This window comes from Podarcis gaigeae, assembly GCF_964106915.1.
Source record: "Podarcis gaigeae genome assembly, chromosome: 1".
Lineage (NCBI taxonomy): Eukaryota > Metazoa > Chordata > Lepidosauria > Squamata > Lacertidae > Podarcis > Podarcis gaigeae.
This window is the reverse complement of record NC_139678.1, coordinates 92,713,060-92,739,139: the sequence shown is the minus strand read 5'-3', so window position 1 is coordinate 92,739,139 and position 26,080 is coordinate 92,713,060. Positions and strand designations below refer to the sequence as shown.

The following is a 26,080-nucleotide window of genomic DNA, read 5'->3' as shown; positions in this document are numbered from 1 at the left end:
CTTCTGTGTACTTCCATTTTGCCCGAATCTAGTCATCTTTGGGGTTGGACAACACAGCTTGTTTCACATTATTAGCATCCAGTAATGCTTATCCAAACAGTATTTCAAGCTAACATACAATTTGGATTAAGGCTGCATTCCTTTGCTGACATTAATCTAAGTTAAAGTTTAAGTTCCAGCTGAATCCACTGGTTTTGGAACAATCTAGTTTGAAGGACATGCTGGACAGAGTACGGTGTGAACAGGCCAATTTGCTCAAATGCTTCTAAGAAGCATTTGATGGAGCCCCACTCCCCACTCCCCCAGTGCAACAGACCACCTAAAGCAAATAAATAACTCTTGGAACATAAATAGCAGCAGCAGCTGCTAGCGTTCTGTGCATGGTGCCAGTCCTCCCACAACAACCGTTACTACTACAGCTCACTTATTGTCTACGCCTCCCTCTCGCTTTGGGAAGAGAAAACCAACTCCCCCAATGCCTAAAAAATACAGCGCACTAATCCTTTTAAAAAATGAGTAAAGCACAGAAAAAAATACAGCAATTAAAAACTTTGATTTTTTGAAAAAAAACACTGATGGAAAAGTTCAACAGAAGACAAATTAATGATCTTGCTGAACCAGGCTTGTTCTTTCTTCCACTGACTGCAATGAAAGTTTTGGATTATTTTTTTAAAAGTTCTGTTAAGAATGGTCACAAACTGACATTTAAATGTACTATTTAAAGGGCTAAAATCCAGACGATTTTGAAGGAAAGAAGTAGCAAATTTTTAGACAATTTTTAAGATACTTATGAAATTGGACTAGCTTGTTCTATTACCTAGACCAATGAGCAACACTAGCACTCAAGTTTGCTATAGATGGCACACATGTTCAACTAGCTGATAGCACCAGAATAAAACAGGAAGCATTTTCTTGGGAAGATTGCAACCCAGCGATCTAAGAAATGGAGCCAAATTTTGTCATCTGCATTTCAGAAATTTTGTCATACACGTCTTCGGGTTTCCTGGTATCAACGCTGCGATCTTGCCAGTCAATCCCTTTAAAAACTCAGATGCAACACACAAGTAAACAGGTATATATTCTTTAGGCACAAAGCAGTATACGTCAGCTTACCCAGAACATCACACCTGGCTGGTAAGGCCATAAGTGGCAGCTATCCTGGGCCTAGAGCCCAGCATCCCAAGGCCAGGCCTACAGAGAAGCACAGCATCAAAGCAAGCCAATTAGCATATATAAAAGCAAGTGAATATAAACATATATTACCTCATCTTTGCAGCAATTACAAATTAGTTTGCGCTTAGCTTGACTAGCAAGATGGTGCTTGCAGGCCTTTCGGAACATTTCACCTTTGGTTCATCACAGTGTACCTGGAAGTACACTGTGGAAATGTGGCCCTCAAACTGAAATGGCAGAGTTGAAATGTGCTGCTGACTATCTACATTCCTGCCTGTGGCAAAGTAGTCTGCCCAGCTTCCATTCCTACTAATATGCAGCCGCTTCCCTTCATCTCTTCTTCTAAGCCAGGAAGGGCTGGAGGGACTCCGCAAGTAACCATGCGAGAATAGGCTGTGTGTGGGCTGGTTGTAGGGCTGCCATACATCCAGGATTCAGGCTGCAAAATGGTGTCCTGGAAGATTTGGAGGGTGACAACTTTGTCCAGTTTTTCACTTTGGGGAATATGGCCACCCTAGCTGGTTGTCAAGATGTGGCAGGTCTTACTTCCCACACAGCAGCCAAAGACCAGCTGGCAAGAGGGAATTAATAAGGAAGACAGAATATAGACCTTCTTGGCTAGTCTAGCCTTGATTCCTGCTACAAGGTGGAAAGAGCTCTACATAGTCCTGTTTGCATGTATTAATATTTGCTTATAATATTCGCTTCCCAGCATGACTTATCTCCCAGAGCTTTAGTTTGAAACAAGAAATGGAAAGGCAAGGATGGTTTTTAAAAAGGGTTAAACAAATCAATGGAGGATATAGTGATGTTCTAGCTCTGTTGCCAGGCCTAGTATGCCCCTGATACCAGTTGCTGGGGAGCACGTGTGGGGAAGGTGCTGTTGCATTCAGGTCCTGCTTGTGGGATTCCCTTGGGCATCTGGTTGGCCACTATGAGAACAGAGTGCCTTTGGCCTCATCCAGCAGGCATCTTCTTATGTTCCTAAGAATACAGGACAAGAAGACTTCAGAGCCACTGTGGAATAACAGGGCTTGTGCGGCACATATTCCAATTCAGGGAGAAATTATTTGGTTGGAGCTGACCCCTGGATGTAAATTACTTTTCCAGGAGATCTTCATGGTGAAGAGAAACTAATGTCACCCTAGCCTTGTTCAATTCTTTATCACTCATATTGACTGCAAAACAGCAGTGACTAGCTATCGCATGTAAGCCTTCTGCCAATATTTCTTACGCAAATAGACTATGGCTCTTTAAAAATGCATTTTGCCCCTGAGTACAATCAAATAGATTTTCTCCAAAGACCATTATGGACTATAAGCATCAATATTTTTACAACCAGATGACATACACACAGATAGATAGGACAAGAGCTTTTTAAAACAAAGAATGTACTACAGCAGAATATTCAATATACTGATGCATTGCATATGTGTATACATTATCTCCATGTAACAATTTGCAGCACAACACTGTGCATATACATTCAGAACAAAGTCCCAGAGAGTTCAGTATCACTTATGCCCAGGTCTCATAGCCAGACATGCAAACGCCTGCACATGCACAGACTCACATGAACACACACACACACACACACACACACACACACACACACAGTACATATATATATTTGTATCTTTAGCTTTAAGGCTAGGTCACATTTATTTACCATCATAATGATTATCATTTTGTTGCGGGGGGGGGAGTGTGGAAGAAGATCAATTGAATATTGCAAGAGATGCCTTTCAGTAGGATCTATGTCACTCAGCTTTTGCTCTTATTTCAGCATTTCATGGAGCATAGCCATTTATTTTCTCCAGTAGGACTGGGTGGAAAGCATTCACTTAGTAAAGGTGTACACTTAAATATATCAGTTAATTGAGACCCAATGCCACTAGTTACTGAGAATCACGCTTTCTTTATTTCCATAGTCCATCCCCTTCATCTTCATAGCTGCATCTTGCATTCTGTTTCTGGGTCATGACAGACTCACAGCATGGTGGATCAGAAAGTAGGATGTTGTGAATTAGGGACACCTCCCCTCTCCCAATATTAACTTTTAAAATCATTTATAAGCTACATATAGAATCAAAGAATAACAGAAATCAAGTCTTCAAACAATTGTGCAATGCACAAATAATCACTAGAGTTGACATGCACAATACGGGTGCTTCATTAGGTGGTAATGGATACAGTACATGCCCCTCCTTGTTGTAGACAATATAGCCATATAAATGCAAAGGAGAGTAAGTGAAGATGAAAAGATATAAAAGAAGGGAAGAGGAAATCTGACTTACGTATAACTTCCATATTTGTCATGCCCTATCCCAGAGCTTTCCAAACTGTGTATCGTGGCACATTAGTGTGTCAGCTGCAGTGTGTAGGTGTGTCGCATGAACATTCCCCACGCTCCTCCCAGGGCTGGAAAGGGTTCATTAAACCTCCGGTTTGCTAGTAAAACTGAATTACTGTGTCGCAAAATGATGAATGTCTAAAAAGTGTGTCACCAACATGAAAAGTTTGGAAAGCTCTGCCCTATCCCATCTACAATGCAGGCTAGTTGTATGGCAACTTCTCTCTGAAGCTAACTGAATTAACGTAGTTTGCCTGTTCACCATATAAAGATCGTTATCTTAACTCCCTAGCCAAGCTACAATTTACAATCATGATTAAGGAAAGCAAGTAAAGTCAGGAAGATGCAAGTGGCTACCAAATGTGTGTCTCTGTTTTAGAGTTGGGGTTTTCTGTTTTGCTTTCTTTGTTATTAGATTGTTTAATGTGAAATGCTACTGAGATGGCAACGACTTTTGTGATGCATATTGGAGAATAAAATTAATTGACTGCACAATTAAAGGGCACTGGCTGAGCACACACTGAGGCATAAGCACTAGAGCCATAAAGCTGGGTCATCAAACCCATCAATTAAACCAGTAGTGCTATTTGTGAGCATAGCTGCTGGTGAGATTGCCTGGGGAGCAATCTCAAGGCAAGGACAAGGCCTCGTATGCTATCTATTAAATATATATGACAGGCATATAGGGTGTTATGCGGGCATGCCTGGAATCTTATATGGTTTTGCCTTAAATGTACATATGCCCTAAGTGAATAATCATTATTAAGCATAGTTCTTGGAATTCTCCACAGATGCAGAAAGGAACTGTTCAAAAATTCCTTGATGTCCATAGCGTCCAGTAAACCATTAAGTGCCTTTATAACATGTATCAGGAAGAGAAATAGGTTTAGCAGGGAGTATATGTTAATATGCTGGGCAAGCATACACAAGAAAAGTCATATAAAACAAAACTACCATAACTAAGCCAATGTAGCCTGCTGATAGTGGACTATACCCTGAATTTGATAGGCTTTATTCAAATAGTATTTTTGTTTTTTGTTTCAAAGGAACTAATTTTCATATACAAAACTTGCAGATTAAAAAAAATATAATCTATATTTCTGCAGGCACCCAATGTAGCAGAATCACATGCCTGGAAGAATCATAAGGCTGGAAAACCTATAGAGATCTAACAATATTGATCCCTGGTCTAACACAAAACCATTCATAAAGTAAACCTCTCCATTCAGAACTAATTCTCCATACAGATAGATTTATTGATTTATTAACTGATGGGGCTTTTGAAGCAATGCGTGTCAGTAAAATACTTCAAACACTCAAGCAACAAAGACAACAAACACACTAGAGGAAAGGCAATCTAAAATTTTAGGTCTGATATCTGTGGTAAGTGAACACTCATCTGAGGTCTATTTCAAATATAGCACCATTCAGTCCTCCCACAATGGCTGAAAGTGTGCATCCCTATGGTTAAAGAAGCTTAACTATACTTAAGACTGATGTCTGAACTGACAGACCAGGACATCTAAAGAGCCAAGAAGCAAAAATCAAAAGCTACGGTATGAGGTGAGCTTACAAACCAGAGAATGTACTAACTATGGTTTGTTGTGATGTCTGAATTGACAAAGCAAAATTATCTGAACCACAGAAGCAAGAGTGCTGAAAGATGAAAGTAGATGCGAAAAGCATCTCCACGCTATGGTTTACTTTAGATCATGGTTTTGGTTCTAAACTATGGTTTAGAATCTGGTTGGTGTGATATTTGAAGTGAGTCTCCTTCCTAATATTTAAATCTGCCCTACATTTCAAGTATTTCTTACTCTGGAGATGTCATGCCGAATTCTTTGAATACACATCAGGATTATTTAGGGTTGCTGTCCAGAAGGTGGGAGGGTTAGCTGGGATTAAGTAGCCTTTGCTCATTTGAATATACATTTAAAGCACTTGTATTTAAAACCAGCTCTTGGCTTCCACAAATATAGAACTGAAGGATGGGAGATGATACCATCTGGGAAACAAAAATACCAGCTGTGCCAATTTAGAAAAGGCCAGGTGGCAAACATAGGATTATACCAGAGTAAGAGGTTTGTGGGTTACAGTCAGACTATAATCCTATCCCACTGACCCAGTTGTTGCAGAATCAAGGATATTTTGCACATTCAGCATTGTGCAGACTTACGTCCACACCTGAAAACACAGCAGTTTATACATATGGGCTTAATTTACGGCTATTTTCTAGCTCAGTTTCTGAATTTGACCTACTTATTAAGTAAGAAGGGCCAAGATCATTATCACAGAAAACCACAGTTTACAGTAATTGAGAAGAACAGAAAGTGATCAGTAAGTACAGAGCTGTAACAGAGTCATAAGTCTGGATACAGGCCCTGTTAAACTTGTTGCAACACTGCCAACCTATTCAGGCCAAAAAAGCATCAATGGAGGCCTTACATATGCCTTTTTCTGAAATCATAATTTCAAGAGCATTATTCTGACCAGGGACAGAAAATAGACTTTACAACAGAAATTAGACTCTAAAACACAGTAAGTGTTAACTCTGGGCCATTTCACATTTATGTGCCCATTACGCACATTTATGGCAGCCTTTGTAGTACTTGTAGCCAACCTCCACTTATTCATAGAAATATCCCATTCATTTATTTCAGAAACTCTAGGGGACATTCCCTGGACACACTGTCACTGACTTGAAAGCTGCCATCTTCTAAAAATGATATCTCAGAAGGAAAATTCCAGTGAAATAGCTCAATTAGAACTAATACCAAGGTTCGATTTTATTTGTTTGGGCATCAAGACAAATAATGGTTTTCCTGTTCCACTACGGGAAACTGAATTTTCTACATTCCATTGCCATTTAAACCCACTGCTTACTTTCTCCTATCTATACCTCCCAACAACACTTTGTGCATCTAATAAGGAGGCTCTAGTCCATCAAATCTTATGGCACAATCAACTTGTCATTGTTTTGTCAACTTGTTTTGTTTTGTCAAGATAGTCATTAACAGTAGTTGTTTTTTAACAGTCTTGTCCACAAACTCCCTCCAAAGCATGCTTAACATTCCAGATGAGTTAATTACAGAAACATAGAATTGTAGAGTTGGAAGAGATCCCATGGGTCATCTAGTCCAACCGCCTGCAATGCAGGAACCTCAGCTAAAGCATCCAAGGCAGATGGCCATCCAACCTCTGCTTAAAAACCTCCAAGGAAGGAGAGCCCACAACCTCCCAAAGGAGTCCTTTCCACTATTGAATAGTTCTTACCATCAGAAAGTTCTTCCTGGTGTTTAGTCGGAATCTTCTTTCTCTTAACTTGGTTTGAGTCCTACCCTCTGGAGCAGGAGAAAACAAGCTTGCTCCATCCTCCATATGACAGCCCTTTAGATTTTTGAAGGTGGCTATCATATCTCCTCTCAGTCTCCTCTTTTCCAGGCTAAACATACCCAGCTTTTCCAACTGTTCCTCATAAGGCTTGGTTTCCAGAACCTTGATCATCTTAGGCCCTCCTCTGCACATGTTCCAAATTGTTGATATCCTTCTTAAATTTGGGCACCCAAAACTGGACACAGTATTCCAGTTGTGATCTGACTAAGGCAGAACAGAGCAGTACTATTACTTCCCTTGATCAGGACACTATACATCTGTTGATGTAGTCTAACAGAGCATTATCTTTTCTTCTTCTTTTTTGCTGCTGTATCATACTGTTGACTTATGCTAAGCTTGTGGTCTACTAAGTTCCCTATATCCTTTTCAAATGTACTACTGGCAAGACATGTGCCCCCCAACCCATCTTATAATGTTGCAGCTGGCTATTCCTATCTAAGTGTAAAATCTTACATCTGTCTAGTGCAGTGCTGGGCAGGCATCTGAAATACAGTTCCTACCCCCCACAAATGCCTCCATTGCATGTCTGCACACAATTTTCCAAGCTATTGACTGAGCATGAAAGCATGGAAAGAACCTTTGAAAGAAGAACGACCATTTTCTCCATACATGCAAACATCACAAGCATTGCTGGTGCCCTAGTGATGTAAAGTGCCAGAAGACGAACTGAACTACCTTATACTACCTTATTTTATGTCAGGTTATTAGCCCATCTGGCTTAGGGTTGTCAACAATGATTGGCAGCAGCTTTCCAGGATTTCAGACAGGAATCTTTCCTAGCTCTACCTGGAGAAGCCAGGAATGGAACCCAGGATCTTTTGTATTCAAAACCAGTGTCCTATCCCTGAGTGACAGCCCCTCCCCAGGAACCTCTCTGCACCACCACAATAGCTTACCACAAGATGAAGCTCATCAGTGTTTGAGAATCAATGTTCTGCTCTGAAGGAGGTATTGCAGTTTGCTCGTTCTGTAAGTATCAGGTGATATTTTAAGGCTTGAACTCTTGCCTGGCTTTAGCTTGAAGTCTAAGCCACTCTCTGATGGTCCACACCAGTATGCCCAATTTCCTAGCTCATCAGTGTATCAGCTAAGTTTACCTTAGAAGGAGCGTCTCCATCCCCATCGTTCAGCCAGGACACTGAGATCCAGCTCCGAGGGCCTTCTGGTGGTTCCCTCACTGCGAGAACTGAGGTTACAGGGAACCAGGCAGAGGGTTTTCTTGGTAGTGGCGCCCACCCTGTACAATGCCCTCCCATCAGATGTCAAGGAAATAAACAACTACCTGACTTTTAGAAGATATCTGAAGGCAGCCCTGTTTAGAGAAGCCTTTAATGTCTGATCTTTTATCACATTATTATTATTATTATTATTATTATTATTATTATTATTATTATTTCTGTTGGGAGCCGCCCAGAGTGGCTGGGGAAACCCAGCCAGATGGGTGGGGTATAAATAATAAATTATTGTTATTATTATACCTGGCTCCCTGTACAGTGCCTACCTTTCTTTGCGTCCCCCAGACTACCTATCTGTCAGTGACCAACATTCTGCCTACCTGCCTTGCACACGGCTATGCTTCAGACAACTTGTCCTTAAACACATCAGTTTTGCTTCATCCTAATAACATGGGGTGTGTGGTTAGGAAACTGGGTAATTAAAAGCATGTTTATACAAAACATGTTTATACAAAGTCAGGGTAGCTCTCCAGATGCTGTGAACTGCATCTCCCATCAGCCCCAGCCAGGATGCCCAATAGCTAAGGGTGGTAGCAGCTGTAGTCCACAACATCTGGATGATACCATGTTGGCTAACTGTCCACTAGGAAATGTGCTTTGGACTGCAGCCATTGAGGCAGCAAAGTTCCATTTTACTTTAAATCATTTTATGAAAAGGTAGTCATTGTTACATGTAAGCTCAAATACATTCATTGCAGAAAAGTTCTCCATACTTGGTAGTGAGCCACATTTAATCATTTCATTTTCTAACTAAATTTAAAACAGACTCCCTAAGTAATAAAAAAAGACAGACTTGACTGTTTGGAATTTTAGCATGTGGCTGACATCCCAAATATGTAGGAATGGTCATGTTCACCACTGTTGGTCTAGTCTATTTGGCAGGAAAACTGCTGTTCCACGTTCCACATGCCACAGAGTATTCAGCGTTACCACCTCACATTTCTGTTCATCTCTTACGTATAAATATATTCCCTATAGGAAGAAATCCTCAATTAATTGGTTGTTTTCAATTCTCAGTCATAGACTCTGAAAGTACTGTAATCCCAGTTCCGCTTTATGAATTGGCTATCAAAAGATGTGAAGAATACATAGCTGCTTGCTGACTGAACCCCTATTTTTTTCAGGCTTCTGTTTTCCAAACTCTGGGTCAATTAGGACCGCTTCATACAACTATTTTTAATATAGTGTAATAATTACCATATGGTGCCCATTCTGCTTATCCCCAACCAAAATAAAAAAACTAACAAAATATTTTTTAAAAACCCTAACATGTCTGAGGAAAGGGATCTAACCTAGCCCTCCCTCTGCTATGCTAGCTTTTTTATGTGCAGGTAATATGTGCAGGTAATATTTTTATAAGGGACACAGGTGGTGCTGTGGGTTAAACCACAGAGCCTAGGGCTTGCCGATCAGAAGGTTGGCGGTTCGAATCCCCACGACGGGGTGAGCTCCCATTGCTCGGTCCTGCTCCTGCCAGTTTGAAAGAACGTCAAAATGCAACTAGATAAATAGGTATCACTCCAGCAGGAAGGTAAATGGTGTTTCTGTGCGCTGCTCTGGTTCGCCAGAAGCAGCTTAGTCATGCTGGCCACATGACCCAGAAGCTGTACTCCAGCTCCCTCGGCCAATAAAGCGAGATGAGCACCACAACCCCAGAGTCAGCCATGACTGGACCTAATGGTCAGGGGTCCCTTTACCTTTACCTAATATTTTTATGGAGAATCACTGACTCAAGTGTCCACTTGCTGTCTGACATGGAAGTTTCCAGACACAGGTATACTATCCCAGCAAGTATTACGTTTCCATCCAGCTAGTTCCTGAAGTTGCTTTCACTCAACAACCAGGTCCAATTCATTCCCAAGGTCTAGGGTGGGGATGAGAAGTGATCATGAGAACAGAAATTGGCAAGAGGGCATGTTGGGGAGTTGAGGTTGCCCATTAACTCCCAACTCCCTTTTCGAAGCAGCCCTGGCCAAGACCAGCTGATTACAAAGGGCTTATGCAAATTGACCTCTTGGATAATGAGATCAGTAAAAACTGTACAGAGAACAGAATGATTCAATATTGAAACTATATTTTGAGGGTTGGTTTAGAAAAGAGAAAGTAGCTGTGCTCTATGAATGTGGCCCACTTTGAACTGAATTTTCACAGAATGTGGATATTTGGAAACAGATGCCTATCAGTGCAACAAATAAACAAACAAATTTCATACCAAGCATGCAGACGGGAAATATGAAAGGCAGGCAGGCTCCACAAAAGCTGATGTCAGAAAGTCACGATCCTTTTTCATGCCAGAAAATAACTTTTGACAAGACTGTTATACCAGCCAGCATTAAGGATAAAGCAAAAGGAAGTCATTTGATAACCGCATAATAAAAGTGTCTCTATTAACACAGGGTCACAACCCTGATGTAGTCAATCTTTTGTGCGCTCTTCTGCCTGGAGGACTCAAATTTGCCAACAGCTGTTCCAAAAGCCGCACAAGGGTTAAAGGGGGCCAAAGACACTGCAATAAAAGAGAGTTAACCATTTTGATTTAATTTGCAACTTGCAGAAGCAGTGCTTTCGGCAATAACACAGTGTTCTGGATACCTCCTGTGTAGCTGCTAAAAGAAAACATGAAGAGACAATCTATGCCACAACGATCACGACATTCTGTTTTGATACGGATCAGGTTTCTCCTCTGCAAACAGAAGAGGGCATCCAATGGATTGCAGACATGTTTAAGGACTTCACGCCTCTGCCTGCCTAGTATCAGAATTTTATTCTTACGAGCCTAACAAGATGTGGCGACAGCTACTTCTTTAGACAGCTTTTTTAAAGGGTTAACCAGGGTGGGCAGCCCACAGCCCATGGCCTAATTTCACATGGGTTGCAATGACCGGGTGGCAGGGGAAAGAGGGGGGAAGGAGCTGGTAGAAAGATATAGAAGGTGTCCACTTTTAGCTCAGAAAACCACCCCCACTGCCAGTATGCTGACCTGGCAGTTTGTCCCTAAAGGAGTGCATCCCTCAATAGAAGAAAGAAGTTGCCCACTCATGGGTTAGATAAGCAATACAATAAGTTGTATTGACTGATAGAATAAAATGAAATCAATAACTGTGTGTTCCTACACACCCGTACATACTCAGATGTAACCCAACTGATTCCAGCAGGGCTGGCTCCCAGGAAAGCAAGTATGCTTCGAATTGTAGATTTACTTTTTCTAATAAGATCAGATCAATTGAAATCCTAGAAGGCGATGGCCTAAAATATGAAGAGAACAGTGCAAACTGAAAGCATTGTACTAGCCTGCCATACTAATGTTGTTGTTTTTTTAAAAGGAATAGTTTCCTAAGAAAAACTAGAGATCCTGTTATTTATACACCATGTTTTCCATATGTGCATGTCAAGAGGAAAGCCCTTACTCAGAAAATCAGACCACTGTGAGGTTCATGTAGTGTTTTAACTATTAATCCCGACACTCTTTCTAGCCAATAAAGGCATTTCTCTCCCCCCCCCCACACACACATCTTGGGGAGGGATGGGTGGGTGTTTCTCACTTCCCAGCTCCTGACAATTTATTATTTTCTATATAAACTGTACAACCAAGTCCAAGCATTCCATGTAATAAAGAGATACAGCTTTCCTGGACCATCTTTTGGCTCCACCCTACAAAAGAACATTACAGCCTCCCACCAAGAGTACATAATTGTTCCCACTTAAACAGCAACATGTGCTTCAAGATCTTGATGATAAATAACTGAAAGAGGAAATAGCCTTTTTATCGTGTGTGGGAAAGCATCCAACCACCAAATAATGTTTAAAAAAAATAATCTGGCGAAGTAAAAGAAGAAGAAAATGGTGGGATGCAGTTGAGGTCCTTGTTCTCACAGAAGGTAGTTTGATCTAGCAAAAGAGACTGCTAGCTACAGCCTACACCCACCCACCCCCACCCACCCCACACACCACCTTCCACTTTGTTCTGGAGGGTTCCCCAACTCTCTGGAGCTGATTTTAGGGGGAAGGTGGAAATAGGCAGAGATCTCATTCTCTCTCCTGTTAGCTTTCACTTCCACTCCAGCAGCAGCCATTCTGTGCGTGCAACAGTGCCAGATTCCACCCAGATCATTTCATAAGAGAATTATTTTGGTTCCCATTTTCAGCAGTGTATACATGCTGCAAAGCAGAGTGACTCGGCACCTCTGTATATATCTCATGTATTTGCTGGGACCTCGTTCAGCATCAAGGCCAGCTAATGCAGTATTAGCTGGACCTGGACCAGGACAGCGACCTGTGTCAATCTATGTGATGCCAATAATAGCAGAATGGTGTTATTGAGGGCATGATTGTCCTTGTCCCCAAGCATGTATCTGGCTATGGGTTACACTACTGCTGCTTAAGCTGTATCCAGGGGTGTCATTCTGCCTCTCCTTGAAAAAGGGGCCAGCTTATGGTAGAAGGGCATGGTTTTCTTCCTGAGTCTGAATCAGCTGCTGCTGACGTACAGGGTTCAAGAACACATAGGGAGGGAACTGCAGGTGGTTTGAAACAGAATTCGATTTTAAAGATGTAAATTAGTCTTGTTAATCATTTCCCATATAAAAGTAATGTTTTTTACTGCCCGTACTGGGATCTACTATATATAGGGAACCAACCAGCCAGAGCTGGGCTATGGATAGATTAGAGTACTGAGCCAGCCCTGTTTAAGGAACTAGCAGCAAGAGCTCATTGTGGATTTTACGTTTTCCGTCCATTCCTTTCTCTATGCTGTGGCGGTCTTCAGAGAGGAAGTAACAGTTGTAACCAAGGTTTGCCAACTGACACATCACACCAAACATGCTTTTTATTCTGGTGTTCCAGCCAGTCACAAGCTACTGTTTGTCAACCTGGATATACTGCCAAGCTTAATAAACTAAGGTTTGACATGATACATTTTAGCCTGCATGAATGTGACCAGAAGATGTAGGGCAATTTGAGGCAAAACAGACAGTGGTGGGTGAGTGTGGGACTTTTTTCAAAATAGGAGCAATGACATCATCTGCTAGAGTGCCAGTGGCGGACCTTGGCAACCAAATGAGCTGATAATAAGGCTTTCAAGTTTTACAATTGTTTGTGGCAGATTAGTATGGAGGCAGTCAGAAAAGAAGGCAAGCACACTATACAAGGGCAATCAGCAGGTCCTGATAAATTGGACATTATGCTACAGACTACTGCTTCTACTCTGTGTGTGTGTGTGTGTGTGTGTGTGTGTGATATAGATATAAAAAAAGGTAAAGGACCCTGACAGTTAAGTCCAGTTACGAACAACTCTGGGGTTGCGGCGCTCATCACGCTTTACAGGCCGAGGGAGCTAATGTTTGTCCGCAGACAGTTTTTCCGGGTCATGTGGCCAGCATGACTAAGTCGCTTCTGGCAAAACCAGAGCAGCACACGGAAACGTCGTTTGCCTTCCTATTTATCTACTTGCACTTTTGGCGTGCTTTCAAACTGCTAGGTTGGCAGGAGCAGGGACCGAGCAACGGAAGCTCACCCTGTTGCGGGGATTCGAACCACCGACTTTCCGATCATATAGCTATAAAAGGTAAAGGTAAAGGTACCCCTGCCCGTACGGGCCAGTCTTGCCAGACTCTAGGGTTGTGCGCTCATCTCACTCTATAGGCCGGGAGCCAGCGCTGTCCGCAGACACTTCCGGGTCACGTGGCCAGCGTGACAAGCTGCATCTGGCGAGCCAGCGCAGCACACGGAACACCGTTTACCTTCCCGCTGGTAAGCGGTCCCTATTTATCTACTTGCACCCGAAGGTGCTTTCGAACTGCTAGGTTGGCAGGCGCTGGGACCGAACGACGGGAGCGCACCCCGCCGCGGGGATTCGAACCGCCGACCATGCAATCGGCAAGTCCTAGGCGCTGAGGTTTTACCCACAGCGCTACCCGCGTCCCATATAGCTATAGGCACACACAAATAACACAGCTCCCTGCATTTTTGCCCACCCTTGGTAGCAGGGTTGTGGGGGCTATTGGGACAGCACCTGCACTTCAAAAATTTCCATGACACCACTGAAAACAGGGTGGGGGGACAAATACTTCCCTTGCCATACTCATAGGGGCAAAACAACACTCATCATGAAAGCAGGCAAGCTCTGTAGAATTAAAATCTCAAGCTTCACGTAACAAGTGCTCGCTGACAACTGCTTTATTTTTATTATTATTTTTTAAATATTAATCTGATACTATTATTTCAAGCCTGCATAAACTAGGAAAGATTACTTGCCTTTATTGTGGGAACAGAAGGTGGCCCATAGCCCCTGCTTTATATACAACATGAAAAGGGAGGGGGGTCCAGAAGCTGGGCTAAGCGCCTTTCTGATTGCCCTCTCCCTCCTAACCAACACGGTTTAAGTTGCAGTCCTCAGTAAGGACCTGGGAGCCTTTCAGATGTAAATATTTTACAAGAGAATACCATATGGGAGACACAACTGTTTGTTTTTATTAGCAAAAAGAAAATCAATCTCTTCACTTTGTACAGGGGTTTTATGGACGCCTGGTCTACAACTCTCTGCCAATATTTAAATTACCTTAGCTCGGATTAACCTCTAAAAACTGCTCTAACTAAAGATGGCCTCTAACTATCGAGCATAATTTAAAGATGGCATAAAAGGAAAGGAAAGCTGCATGACATTGGTGTTATCAAGCATACGTTATGTAATGTTTGAATGAAAACAAAGGCTAAGCTAAGGGAGGAACGTTTGAGTTGCCTAATCAGCCATGATTGCATTTGAATATTTACATAAGAAATACTGTGTCTGGTAGAAGTTAATCATCAATATCTGTGTTAAAATCACAGAAGGGCAAATATAATCCCAATTGCTCCATGAACAGAACCAGTTCCCTGTATTACCCAGAATCCAATAATATTTAATACTTCTCTTGTAGGGTTCATCCTTAGTGTATTTTTCGTAAAGATGTGTTTGATTTGGTATTCTGCTTGCTTCATGGTTTTTCCTGCACTGTGATTTTTGCCAGTGCCTGCTTTTGTGATTCGCTGTCCCCTGCATGAAGCAGGGGAGAGCTGAGCTGGCAGAGTTAACAGGGGCTGCAGGAAACAAGAGAAGCCTGGGCTGGCTTCATGGTTTTCCCCATAGTTTTTTACATCTCTCTCTCTCTCTCTCTCTCTCACACACAGAGAGAGAGAGAGAGAGAGAGAGAGAGAGAGAGAGAGAGATTCACAATATATTGCCAGGTCAAAAATTATGAAACTAATATCACAATATGGACTTCAAACCGATTTTGGACAATATATCGATATATCGCCCAGCCCTAGTGAGGAGTGAGGGGATGCAGCAAACCCATCTACACTAAAGGCAGGAATGCCAAGGAGGATCTGAACAAGAATATTTGATATCATCTTTTGCGCTTCCCCCTCTCCTTTCCCCCAGACACAGAAAACCTTTTAATGGAAGAATATTTTTACATAACACACACACACACACACACACTTTTTCTCACCTGAAATGGTACTGTCCAATAAAAAGCATTTTCTCTTGCTTCTACTGCAAAAACTCATATTGGGCTGGTTGCAGCACAAGTTGTATTCTTAGTGAGAGTTCACTGAAGCACTTTCCCCATATGGAAAGTGTTACCATTGGAATAAAAAGGCATGTGAATTTTGCAAACAATATCTGTGAGCAGGAGCTGAGCTGACAGAAATCTAGTATCCCACTATGGATGAGCAGATGTCCCCTTCTGTTATTGTTTTGTGGGTTGGATCTGGCTCGTGTTCCACTCCACCTGCCTTCCTATTTTAACTTGGAGAATTTCTAAAATCAATTTTGGAATTGGTACATGCCCAGTTTGCTGCACTTTACAGTCCCCATGCAGTCATACCAAGACTCCCTTTTGGTTCAGTTTTTAATTAATGCACATATGTGCTTGTGTACTTTGATAATCAATAACGATGGGGAGTGATGTGGCTGAAGACTGAAGCAAACTGCAGATGCACAGCATACTTAGACAAGGTACAGAAATAAAACAAAAGAGAGAGAAGAACTGCAAATCACTAATGTGTCAGTGCTACTCTGCAAACAAGATCAGATTATTCAGCACCCCAAAATATACGGAGAAATTCAAATGGGGGGAATTTACTAAGCATCCCTATACCCTACCCAAATAATCTTCCTGCTACATTGATGTGGATTTTTCATGTCAATGCCCACAAATCATTCCAACATTCACAAGGATTAAAAACATGAAGAAAGAACAAGCTCTAACTATGAAGTGCTTTCCCCCTACCGCCAGCCCCACAAGCTCGGGGGGCAGCGGGAAGACTGCGCGCAGCCTTTGCGCTGCTCCCCGACCTGGTCTTTGAGGCTGGCGGTGGGGGAAAGCAGCGCTTCCCCCCACCGCCAGCCCCACAAGCTCGGGGGCAGCGGGAAGGCTGTGTGCAGCGCTTCTCCCCGCCAGCAGCGCTTCCCCCTGCCAGCCCCAAAGAGCAGGTCAAAAGGAACCTGAACCTGAAGGGGCGCTGAGCAAACAAGGTGCATCCTATGGTCGGGTGCGTCCTATAGAGCGAAAAATACGGTATATTGACTTCATTCAGTGGAATCCAAGGATGCCCTATTATATGATGCATGGCAAAGTGGCTTCAGGCACCAGATTATAGAGTGACCAGCATTTCCCTACCCCAAATGTTATTTAAAACTGAAGTTTATGCCCCAAGAAGGGTGGGCCTGCTACTAACTTTTTAGAACGACCTCTTCCAACCTGGTGCCTCCCAGAGTTTTGCACTACAATTCCTATCTGCTCCAACCAGCATTGCCAATACTCATGAATGAAGGGAGTTGCAGCCCAAGCCATATAAAAAGCATCAAGTTGATGAAACCTATCTTGGCAGAATGTCTAAGGAAGGGGTAGGCAAACTAAGGCCCAGGGGCCGGATCCGGCCCAATCGCCTTCTAAATCCGGCCTGCAGACGGTCTGGGAATCAGCGTGTTTTTACATGAGTAGAATGTGTCCTTTTATTTAAAATGCATCTCTGGGTTATTGGTGGGGCCTGTCTGGTGTTTTTACATGAGTAGAATGTGTGCTTTTATTTAAAATGCATCTCTGGGTTATTTGTGGGGCATAGGAATTTGTTCATCTCACACCCCCCCAAAAAAAACTACAGTCCGGCCCACCACATGGTCTGAGGGATGATGGCTGAAAAAGGTTGCTGACCCCTGGTCTAAGGCCAATATTCAGTGGAAGTTACTTTCATAGACGAGGCTTAGGATTGGGGTACAAAACGCTCTTTGGCATGAGCTATCCGACTGCGAGTATTTAATATACATGGGAATTTTTCAGTGGAACAGAAGCCAACAAAGGCAATTATAACTTCCACTCACAGACAAGTAAACACACAAGTTTCAAGAAATGGCTTCAGGCCCTGAAGAACTAAGTTCCTTCTATGCTAGACTCTTTATGCCAAGAAAAAGACTACAAATCTGTTTGTGGAGATGGTGGAGACAATACTTTAGGCAAGCACTAGAAGCTTCTCTTTTCTGGTAATAAAAGTATAACACTATAAATTAAATCCTGATTAAATCCCTGAGGCCTAGAACAGCTACAGTAACTCAAAGGCACTCAGTGGACACTAGCTTGACTAAAACTCACATATTCACATCCAAGTCTAACACAATTCATTGGACCACATTTTGTCTTTCACAACTTCGGGTCATACCAAGTTTCTCTCCATTATATTGTAAACATAATTATCCAGATAAAAGTTTATCTGGACACAGGCGGGAAAGAGTTTATGTCCAACTATTCAACACGGTCTTGAGTTTTCACTGTGTTCTTAGTGTCAGGTTTGTCATCAGCTCCTAGCTGCAAAGGGCAGGGGGAGAACTAAACCCTAACAGGGGACTCTCTCCATCCCTGGGGCACTTTGAAGTCCAAATGGTGGCTGACCTTGTTTTGGATTCTCAGGCCTCACCCGAGGGTGCCAACTGGAAAGATGTTCAGGTTTTGTAGTCTTCCCTGTTTGGAATACCTCTCTGGAAGTTGCTTCCCCCAGTTGTTTGTCTTGGTTTCTGGTATGGGAGACCTCCACCAGTTGTGGCAGTCTGGGCTCGGCAGGGCTTCTGCTGCAGCTTCTTCTGCTCTCCCGCCTTTGGGGCTTGCTGCTCTCTTCCCTGGCTGCTGAGGAAGCACAGGTGAGTCAAAGCTTCTCCCTCCCTCTTTCAGCTTACTTTCACATTGTCCTTCTCTCAGTCTGCTTTTTGCTTTCTTTCTTTTAGAGGCAAATCCTGATGGGCTGATTAATGGGCCAAACCACTGCAAACCTTAGTAGTAGTAGTAGTAGTAGTAGTAGTAATGGAAGAAGACACCTGATTAATTAAGAGGAACCATTATTTCTCAAATTTAGAGCCAGCTACAACTTATATTTCTTTCCCCTCATATTGTTCAATTGATTAGATGAGTCATTTAAGTTACATCTAGGCTTTCAATTCTTTGCTCTAGGATGTTTTGATAGCTTTCCCCCCCACAATCTTAGCTACTAAGCCTTCACAGAACAGTATGTGTGTGTGACACGCACATAAACACGCATGCACACACACATTCTAAGTGCTAGCAGCAACATTTGAGGAAACTGGTATTAGATGTTTTTCAAGCCCTGCTGCAGTTTTCCCATAATATTACATATTTTTATATTTTATTCTGTTTTGGTTGAGCCTGTCAATAAATGGTAGGTAGAAGTTTGGGAACATTGATTCAGGTTTATGAGGGAATATATCCCATCTATCATAGCCAGAAATAGTCTCATAACCCAGTTGTGGATGATTTTATTAGTTGCATGGATGATGCTTTCATTTTATAGGCAATAAATAATTATAATGTTTATATAGAATATAGAAAATATTTTGCATTATATTAATTACTCTTATGATTCATTGTCGCGGCCCTAATATTTTCTTCAGGCACATTATTTATGTTATGCATTATGTAGGTGTGTATGTTTGTATTACATTTCTAGATCTCTTCTCAGCTATGCTTCCAAAACAGTTAAAAATTTATTTAGTTGTTAATAGAAGTATATGAGATGAGGCCTTCTTCTACTGTGTCGGAACAGCGATCCATCTAGTCCAGATTTGTATTCTATGACTAGCCATGGTTCTCTCTCACTATCATGCTGAATTGCACTTGTAAGTGACCTTTTTCGGAGTGCTGATGTTTAAAAGCAGGTGTAATATGTTCCCTCCTGCCCACACTAGTCTTTCTGGGCCAGCAGTAGTTTCCTGGCAGTCTTCAGAGCCATATCATACAGAGTGCATTGCAATAATCTAATACAAAAGTCACCAAGACAAATACTGCAGTGGCAAAGTCCCTCCAACTAAAGAGAAGAAACAGAATAGCTATTCACCTCTCATGGAAGAGGTCACAAAGCCAAGCAAGGTATTTAACATCTCAGCTCCTCCTGACTCCATGCAGATACAACTAATTAGATTGCCATCTAGTGGTTAAACTATATAATGGCACTATCCACTATCCTGAACAAGAGATTTTCCTACCATCAATACCTGTTTTATCTTTAATCGGCTTCAATTTATTGGCCCCCATCCAACTCATCACTGATATGGAGTAAGTCACCTCAGTTGTATGTGACAGAAAGGAGGGAAGCAAGTGTGTGACAACCACACATTGATTGCACTGAATGCCATGCCTTCCGAATACCTCTCTTGGTGGCTTCACATAAATGTTGAAAAGGATAGGAGTCAGCATAGAACTGTGTAGTGCCCTATGGGAAAATACAGCAGCAGGCTACCACACCACCTTCTGGAATCTTCTCAAAAAGTAGGAATTCCTCCAACTCCAACTCCGTCAGACAGAGAGGATCAATGGTTACAAAGGCCACAGCAGATTCAACAGTGTTCCCAAAAAGTATATTTCTGAATGGCTCATAATTATCTTCAATCAAAAGGACCCACAGATGACTCACATGATAGCCATTCTTTAAGAAGGCATTAAGCAACAACCTAATGGCTCTGGCCCCTTTTGGCATAGCAGAATAAATGAACAAATGCAAGGATCAAGAGCCACAATATCCTATTCTTCCCTTCCATTTCACTCACCTACAAATGGTATATTTTTAAAGCAGCAGACTATAAAGATATCACACAGAAGGTTTGAAGCTCAAAGCAGACTTTGAAGTAAATTCACCTTCACCACCCTTGAAAAGGGCTGTGAGACTGCAGTAAGACTAGCTTTTCAAAGAACTCAACAGGGGGAAGCTCTTCCCTTAATGTTTAGGCAGATGCCTAAATGGTGAACTAAGCTCTTTTGAAGATCTCATCTACACAGGGAATGTTAAACCTCAAAAATAAAAATAAATTTCCTATTGGTTTGATATGCTGAGGCTTCTGATGGCATAAAGCCTAAGGCATGGTAAGCCCCCTTCCTTCTCCCTTAATTTGTCTGCAATGGAAATAAAACACTTGAGACTCATTAGTCTGGTGGGCATGGATAGAAGCTCTCATTTTTCCCAGTGTTGTGGAAAAACTGAAATTCATACATTGGTTGCTACATCTGTTATTAACTCAGCAAAGTCAATACCAGTAACCTTGTTAACTAGAAACGTCTTTGGGCTCATATACCCAAATATCCCTGGTGTAATAGAATCCCACCAATGTCATTTGGTTGTGAAAATACTGATGTCATTTATTACCACTGGTATACCAATAGGTAAACCAGATGGCTAGTAAAACCTGAAACCTTTTCCCCAGCTCATAGCCTAGAACAGATTGCTGGTTTGGGTAGAGACGATGGAGCTACAGATGCTAATCTTGCACTTGTCTTATACAGTATCTATGTTCTTTAAAAGCCAATTTCTGGCATAAACTTCTTCCATTCACAAAATGTCTCCTGGAATGCTTCTTGGAATGCACGGATTTCCTTTGATAGGTCATCCTTATTCTTAGACAGTCCCATGAATTAACACCACCTCCCTACAGAGTTAGTTAACTTAAAGCAAGTTGCAAGGGTGACTGGTGGTGTGAAACTATCACTATTGTTACCAATGGGAATTATCAGTTGCTGAGTCCAGTTCTATATAGGGGTCTCAATCCAGCAAAAGTTAGGGAGTATGCAAACTTACTTAAAAACTGTAGTTGCCACAATCTTTTCAACTTATGTTATGAATCCTATTCATAGAATACTGTGCATAGTTCTGGTTGGTGTTCTTCTTCACACAGTGCATACACTATGCACTTGAATGACACCAATTTGTAGTCATGGCCGCCCATGTTCAGAGTAAAGCTAGCCTGGGGGATTTGTCTATTTTTCAACAATTCAATAAGTGTGCTTCCAGAGTACCTAAATTCTAGCTCAATTGGTAGAGCACAAGACTCTCAATCTCAGAGTTGTGAATCTGAGCCCCATGTTGGGCAAATGATTCCTGCATTGCAGGGGATTGGACTAGATGATCCTTGTGGTCCCTTCCAACTCTACAATTCTCTGATTCTATTTCCTATGCAGCTCTGTATGCAACCAAGGGACAATTTGGTAACAGTAAAGTCTTTTTGCTTTCAGTAGGACTTGGTCATTATTTCTTTATTTAATTTCTATCCTGCCCTTCATCTGAGGATCACAGGTTAGTTTGCAGTATAAGAACACAAAACTATTATAACAAATAAAAACAATAACCCCCACCATCTTTTGGAGCCAATTTAAACTGACATGTGTGGCACACTGATCCTTAGAACTAAGCTCTACTTATTCCAATGGTGCTTACTCACAAGTCTATACAAGGGGGGAGGGGGAATTCACAAACCTTGTTGCAATAGTGAATCGCTATTCCCTAGCACTGAATGAGTTGAACCCCATTGTTATCAAACTGAATGTATTATATTACTTTTTTTTGCAGAAAGTCATGGTTCAAACAAGTGTCTCCACTTGGACTAAGTAAACCTATTTGCCTCTCACTATATGTGCACCACTCTTTCTGAAAAGAGGGTGGAAGACCACACACCTCTCTGGCAAAGAATCTCAACACTGCCTGAAGGTTTAAGCCAAGTGGATTTGTTCCACCATAGACCTGACCCCTTCAATGTTTACAGGACTGCAAAGCATCGTCCTAAAAAAACAAAAACAAAAAGAACCATGGTTCTCAGTAATATGATTAAGTACCATTTTCTGAAGCTTTCTTTTCTTTTCTTTTGTCTTCCTATGAAAATAGAATCCATCCCAGGGCCTGCATAACTTTTGTTCAAGTACATTGCACGATCTGATATCACTGCAAATGCTGGTACCTGCTATTAATTTAAACTAATAGGAAGCAATCCACATCATTCTGATCTGATTTGGCAGTCCCACCAGAAAAGCAATGCTAGGCAATTTCCATTTCAAGTAGGTTTTTCCACTCAAACCCCAGTAGTCAGAGTTCAGCAGACAGCAGGCAAAAGTTAAAACGAAAGATGACGGAGAAAGGATTTCTTGGGACTATTTGAAAATTGAGAGGTTACTAATGTTCAGCAAGCATGCTCCGGGCAGCACCCAGCTTTCTGACCTGGTGACCTGAACTATGTTTGTGCTTATAGTAAAAGCATTCAAGCAGAGAGTTGGGGAATGAAAGTCTCTATGTAGGAGAGCTTCCCACATGCTATTTCCACCTCCACCCCCACCCCGTTTTGCCTCATTTATTAGCGAGTATTACAGAAACAAAGAAAGTTGAACTAAGAACTTTCAAGCTGTTGTTTCTCCTTGTAAGCTGAATCCTTACATCTACTAAAAAGTGTTACAGTGATGGAGATGGTTTGCCTTTCTGGACAAAAAATATGTATGCCTGATCTCCTGTTCTTCCCTACTTTCCATTCTATGGCTTGATATTACCCACCAATATTGCCTGCATGCCTCCATCCCCAATTTCATTTCACAGCTTAGTAGAGATTTACAGTGTAAAAAGAGTCTTGAGAGAGCAAATTGAAGATCCACCATTCTTCTTCCCACAGTGGCCAGCCAGCTACCCACCAGGGCAAGAAAACCTTTCCTCACTGTTGCTCCTCAGCAACTGGCATGAAGATGTACAGTGCCTTGGAAAATGGAGGTTCAGTATACCAAAGTGTACTCCTTCCTGAGTCCTCTGGTGGAAGTATGGGCCAGCTCTACTTTTGCTTTCCCCATGGTTCACTTGTGTGCTTTAAATTTACAAAGCAGTTCATTATGAAGTCCATAATCAGCATCTCTTAACGAATCTAGGACTATTCAGATGCTTATGTAGTATGCACATGCATAGAGTGGGGACTGAACTGGCACCTGATGGCCTATACACATCAGACATAATATGTCTGTACATAACCTATGCATATGTAAACTGTGCACCCATAGACTCCGCCTAGGTATAAGGGACCCATGGGGGGGGGGGGGCCCAGACGTTATGCTGAACATATATACCGGGGAGAAAGTAGGGCCAGTAGGAATAATCCCAATCCCTACTCTGTATACATTCATTTTTCATAGTCTGCACAGTCCTGATGGGTTCAAAAGAAGGCACTCTTGCTTAAGAAACTAAGAAGAGCCTTGCTGACTCAGAGGTGTACCAAGTCCAACATTCTTTGTAAGAATCTTAGCAATACACCTGTCTGCTTATTTTTAACAGAATGCCTTGCTGAGTGAGGTCCAGTGGGCTCTGTCACTATACTTCTATGGGTGTTTAGACCTTGCTTTGTGGAAAGGGCTTTGGTTAACTGTGCAATTTTTCTGGTTTAGGTTTGATTTGGGGTTTGTTTGTTTGTTTTTGCTGTTTTTATTTGTTAAGCAGATCAGATACTATTAATTTGAATTTACATTGTGGGGTACAGAGATTATGTCTGTTTTAGTACTGATTGTTAGCAGTCATGAGTCTCCTTGGAGAAACAGGAAGGACAAACCACTCTAAAATAACAAACAAACAAACAAATTGTATTTGATTTCAAAATTAATTTGTATCCTGTATGTTCTCCAGGAACCTCATGGTGGTGTACATAATACTTATTTTTCCCCATTTTATCTTCACAACAGCCCTTTGACAGATTGTGATCATGATCACCCAGTGAGCTTCATGGCTGAATGAGGATTTGAACACGAGCATTTCCACTTGTAATCTTGGCACTACACAACCACTGGCTCTTGATCTCCACTGCCTGCCCCCTTTCAAATCAAAGCTGGTGCTCAAATAGTATGTTGCAATCAGTTGCTTGTTTTCACGACTAGGGTTTCTCATGAGCCAAGAACTTAACAAAACACCACAGTAGCAAACAACTTCCAAAACTGCAACTGTTCCAACATTTATTTCCCTGACGATGACAGAAGTTGCTTGCTACTGTGGCAATATTTGCATTCTTTGGACTGTTTTCTTCCATAAGTTTTGTTCCACTGGAAGTTGTCAAGCAGAATAACTGGAGGATAACATCTCATAACTGATTCTGTCACTAGCATTACACAATATTTTTTAGCAGAGTAAAGATAAAGTAGGCTGGGCTCATGGCAAATAGCATTCTACTTTGAAATTTGCTGCTTTGGGGCATAATCCAGAGAAAGTTATATACAGCCTTATAACCTGCTGATTGTGCCACTAAACCCGTCAATTTCTATGGTTCATCTGCATGCCTGGCTTTCTTGGGAATCTACCCTGCAACACTAATGGACAACAGTGTAGAGATTCCATGTATGATACTTGTATCATATTTGTCTCTGTGTTAAATGAGGAAACATTTAGTAAAAATCAGCTCTCTTTACAAACCCTTTGAATTCAGTGGGAGTGGCAGACCAATCCTATGAATGTGTGTGTAGGCTGATTAATATTCTACAGTCTTTTAAATGTGTGGGAGGGGGTTATTTTTTCGTCGTTTCTGTTTATTTATGCTTTTATCTTGTGAACCGTTCTGAGATCTGTTGATGAAGGGCAGAATATAAATCAATCAATCAATCAATCAATCAAATAAATAAATAAGTCACAATGAGTTCAAAGTAAGAGTACACAGGCGTGTAACTCTGAGAATGTGCTCCACTCTCCTACTGAAATCATAGATAAATGACATTTACAAGTGCTTAATTTTGTCTAAACTGTAACCAGTGTTTTTGACCATTTAATTGACAATGATATCCCCCATGTCTAATGGAGTTACTCTACTGTGATTTAGCAACTATAAAAATGTATTCATTCCCATTGCCTAATAGCAATTCATTTTCAGAATGGGATTAAAGAGGCTCTTGTTGAAAACATGATGTGCCTTTTGTTTTCTCAGGAAATTCCTCATGAAATATGTTTTGAAAGAGTAATATATACGGTATTCCTGAACAAGGGGTCAAGTGTGATCAAAAAGGGGGGGGGATGTAGCAGATATTACCGTTGACAATATCAGCTTCATTGGTTTCTGTTTTTGTTATTAGCAGAGCATTTGGCTATGTGTAGTTTATTTTGTCAGGGATGAGGAATCTGAGGGCCTAAATGCTGTTGGACACCCGTTCCCATCTCCTCCAGCCAGCATGGTCATAGTCAAGGATGAGGGAAGTGGAAGTGTGATGATAAGAGCCACAGGTGCCCCATTCTGATGTAAGTCATATGTGGCAAACACAAACACTGGAACATCTATGCATGCTACCAACATTGAGAAGTAGTGGTTGAAATGGTCTGTTCTAGAAATCTATTTTTGTAATAGGTTTTTAGAAGCTCTGAAGTTAGTGGCTGAGCACCAAAAGCACATGGCTTTGATCAGGCCTGCATAAACTGTGCTCAACCAAGCTGAAAACAGCTCACAAGCCATTTAGCACGGCCTGCCAGGTGCTTGCAGTGCCTTTGGTGCCTCCTCCTATACATAGCTGGTGAGACATATTTGGTTTGGTGGGTCACAACTTAATGTAGGCCTTCTGAGCATGCCCCAGATCAACCCAAATACATTCATGTCATGTCTCAGACTCAAAAACCTGACCCCAGT

General features: G+C 41.7%; 1 protein-coding gene across 17 annotated transcripts in view; it reads right to left on the bottom strand.

The window, feature by feature from the left end:
* Positions 1 to 26,080, bottom strand: part of KALRN (kalirin RhoGEF kinase) — a 523,049-nt gene that overhangs the window by 400,059 nt on the left and 96,910 nt on the right. For 8 of the 17 annotated variants that reach the window (XR_014560170.1, XM_083722230.1, XM_083722240.1 and 5 more), the window contains exon 2: positions 18,081 to 18,311. The exons of 7 other annotated variants lie outside the window; for them this stretch is intronic. Coding sequence is in view for 9 of the 10 variants with exons in the window: in XM_083722230.1 (XP_083578356.1) it covers positions 18,081 to 18,311 (231 nt within the window). In the remaining variant the exon portion in view is untranslated. The remainder of the gene's footprint in view (positions 1 to 18,080; positions 18,312 to 26,080) is intronic. 2 more of the 17 variants (XM_083722232.1, XM_083722239.1) reach the window with 1 other exon arrangement.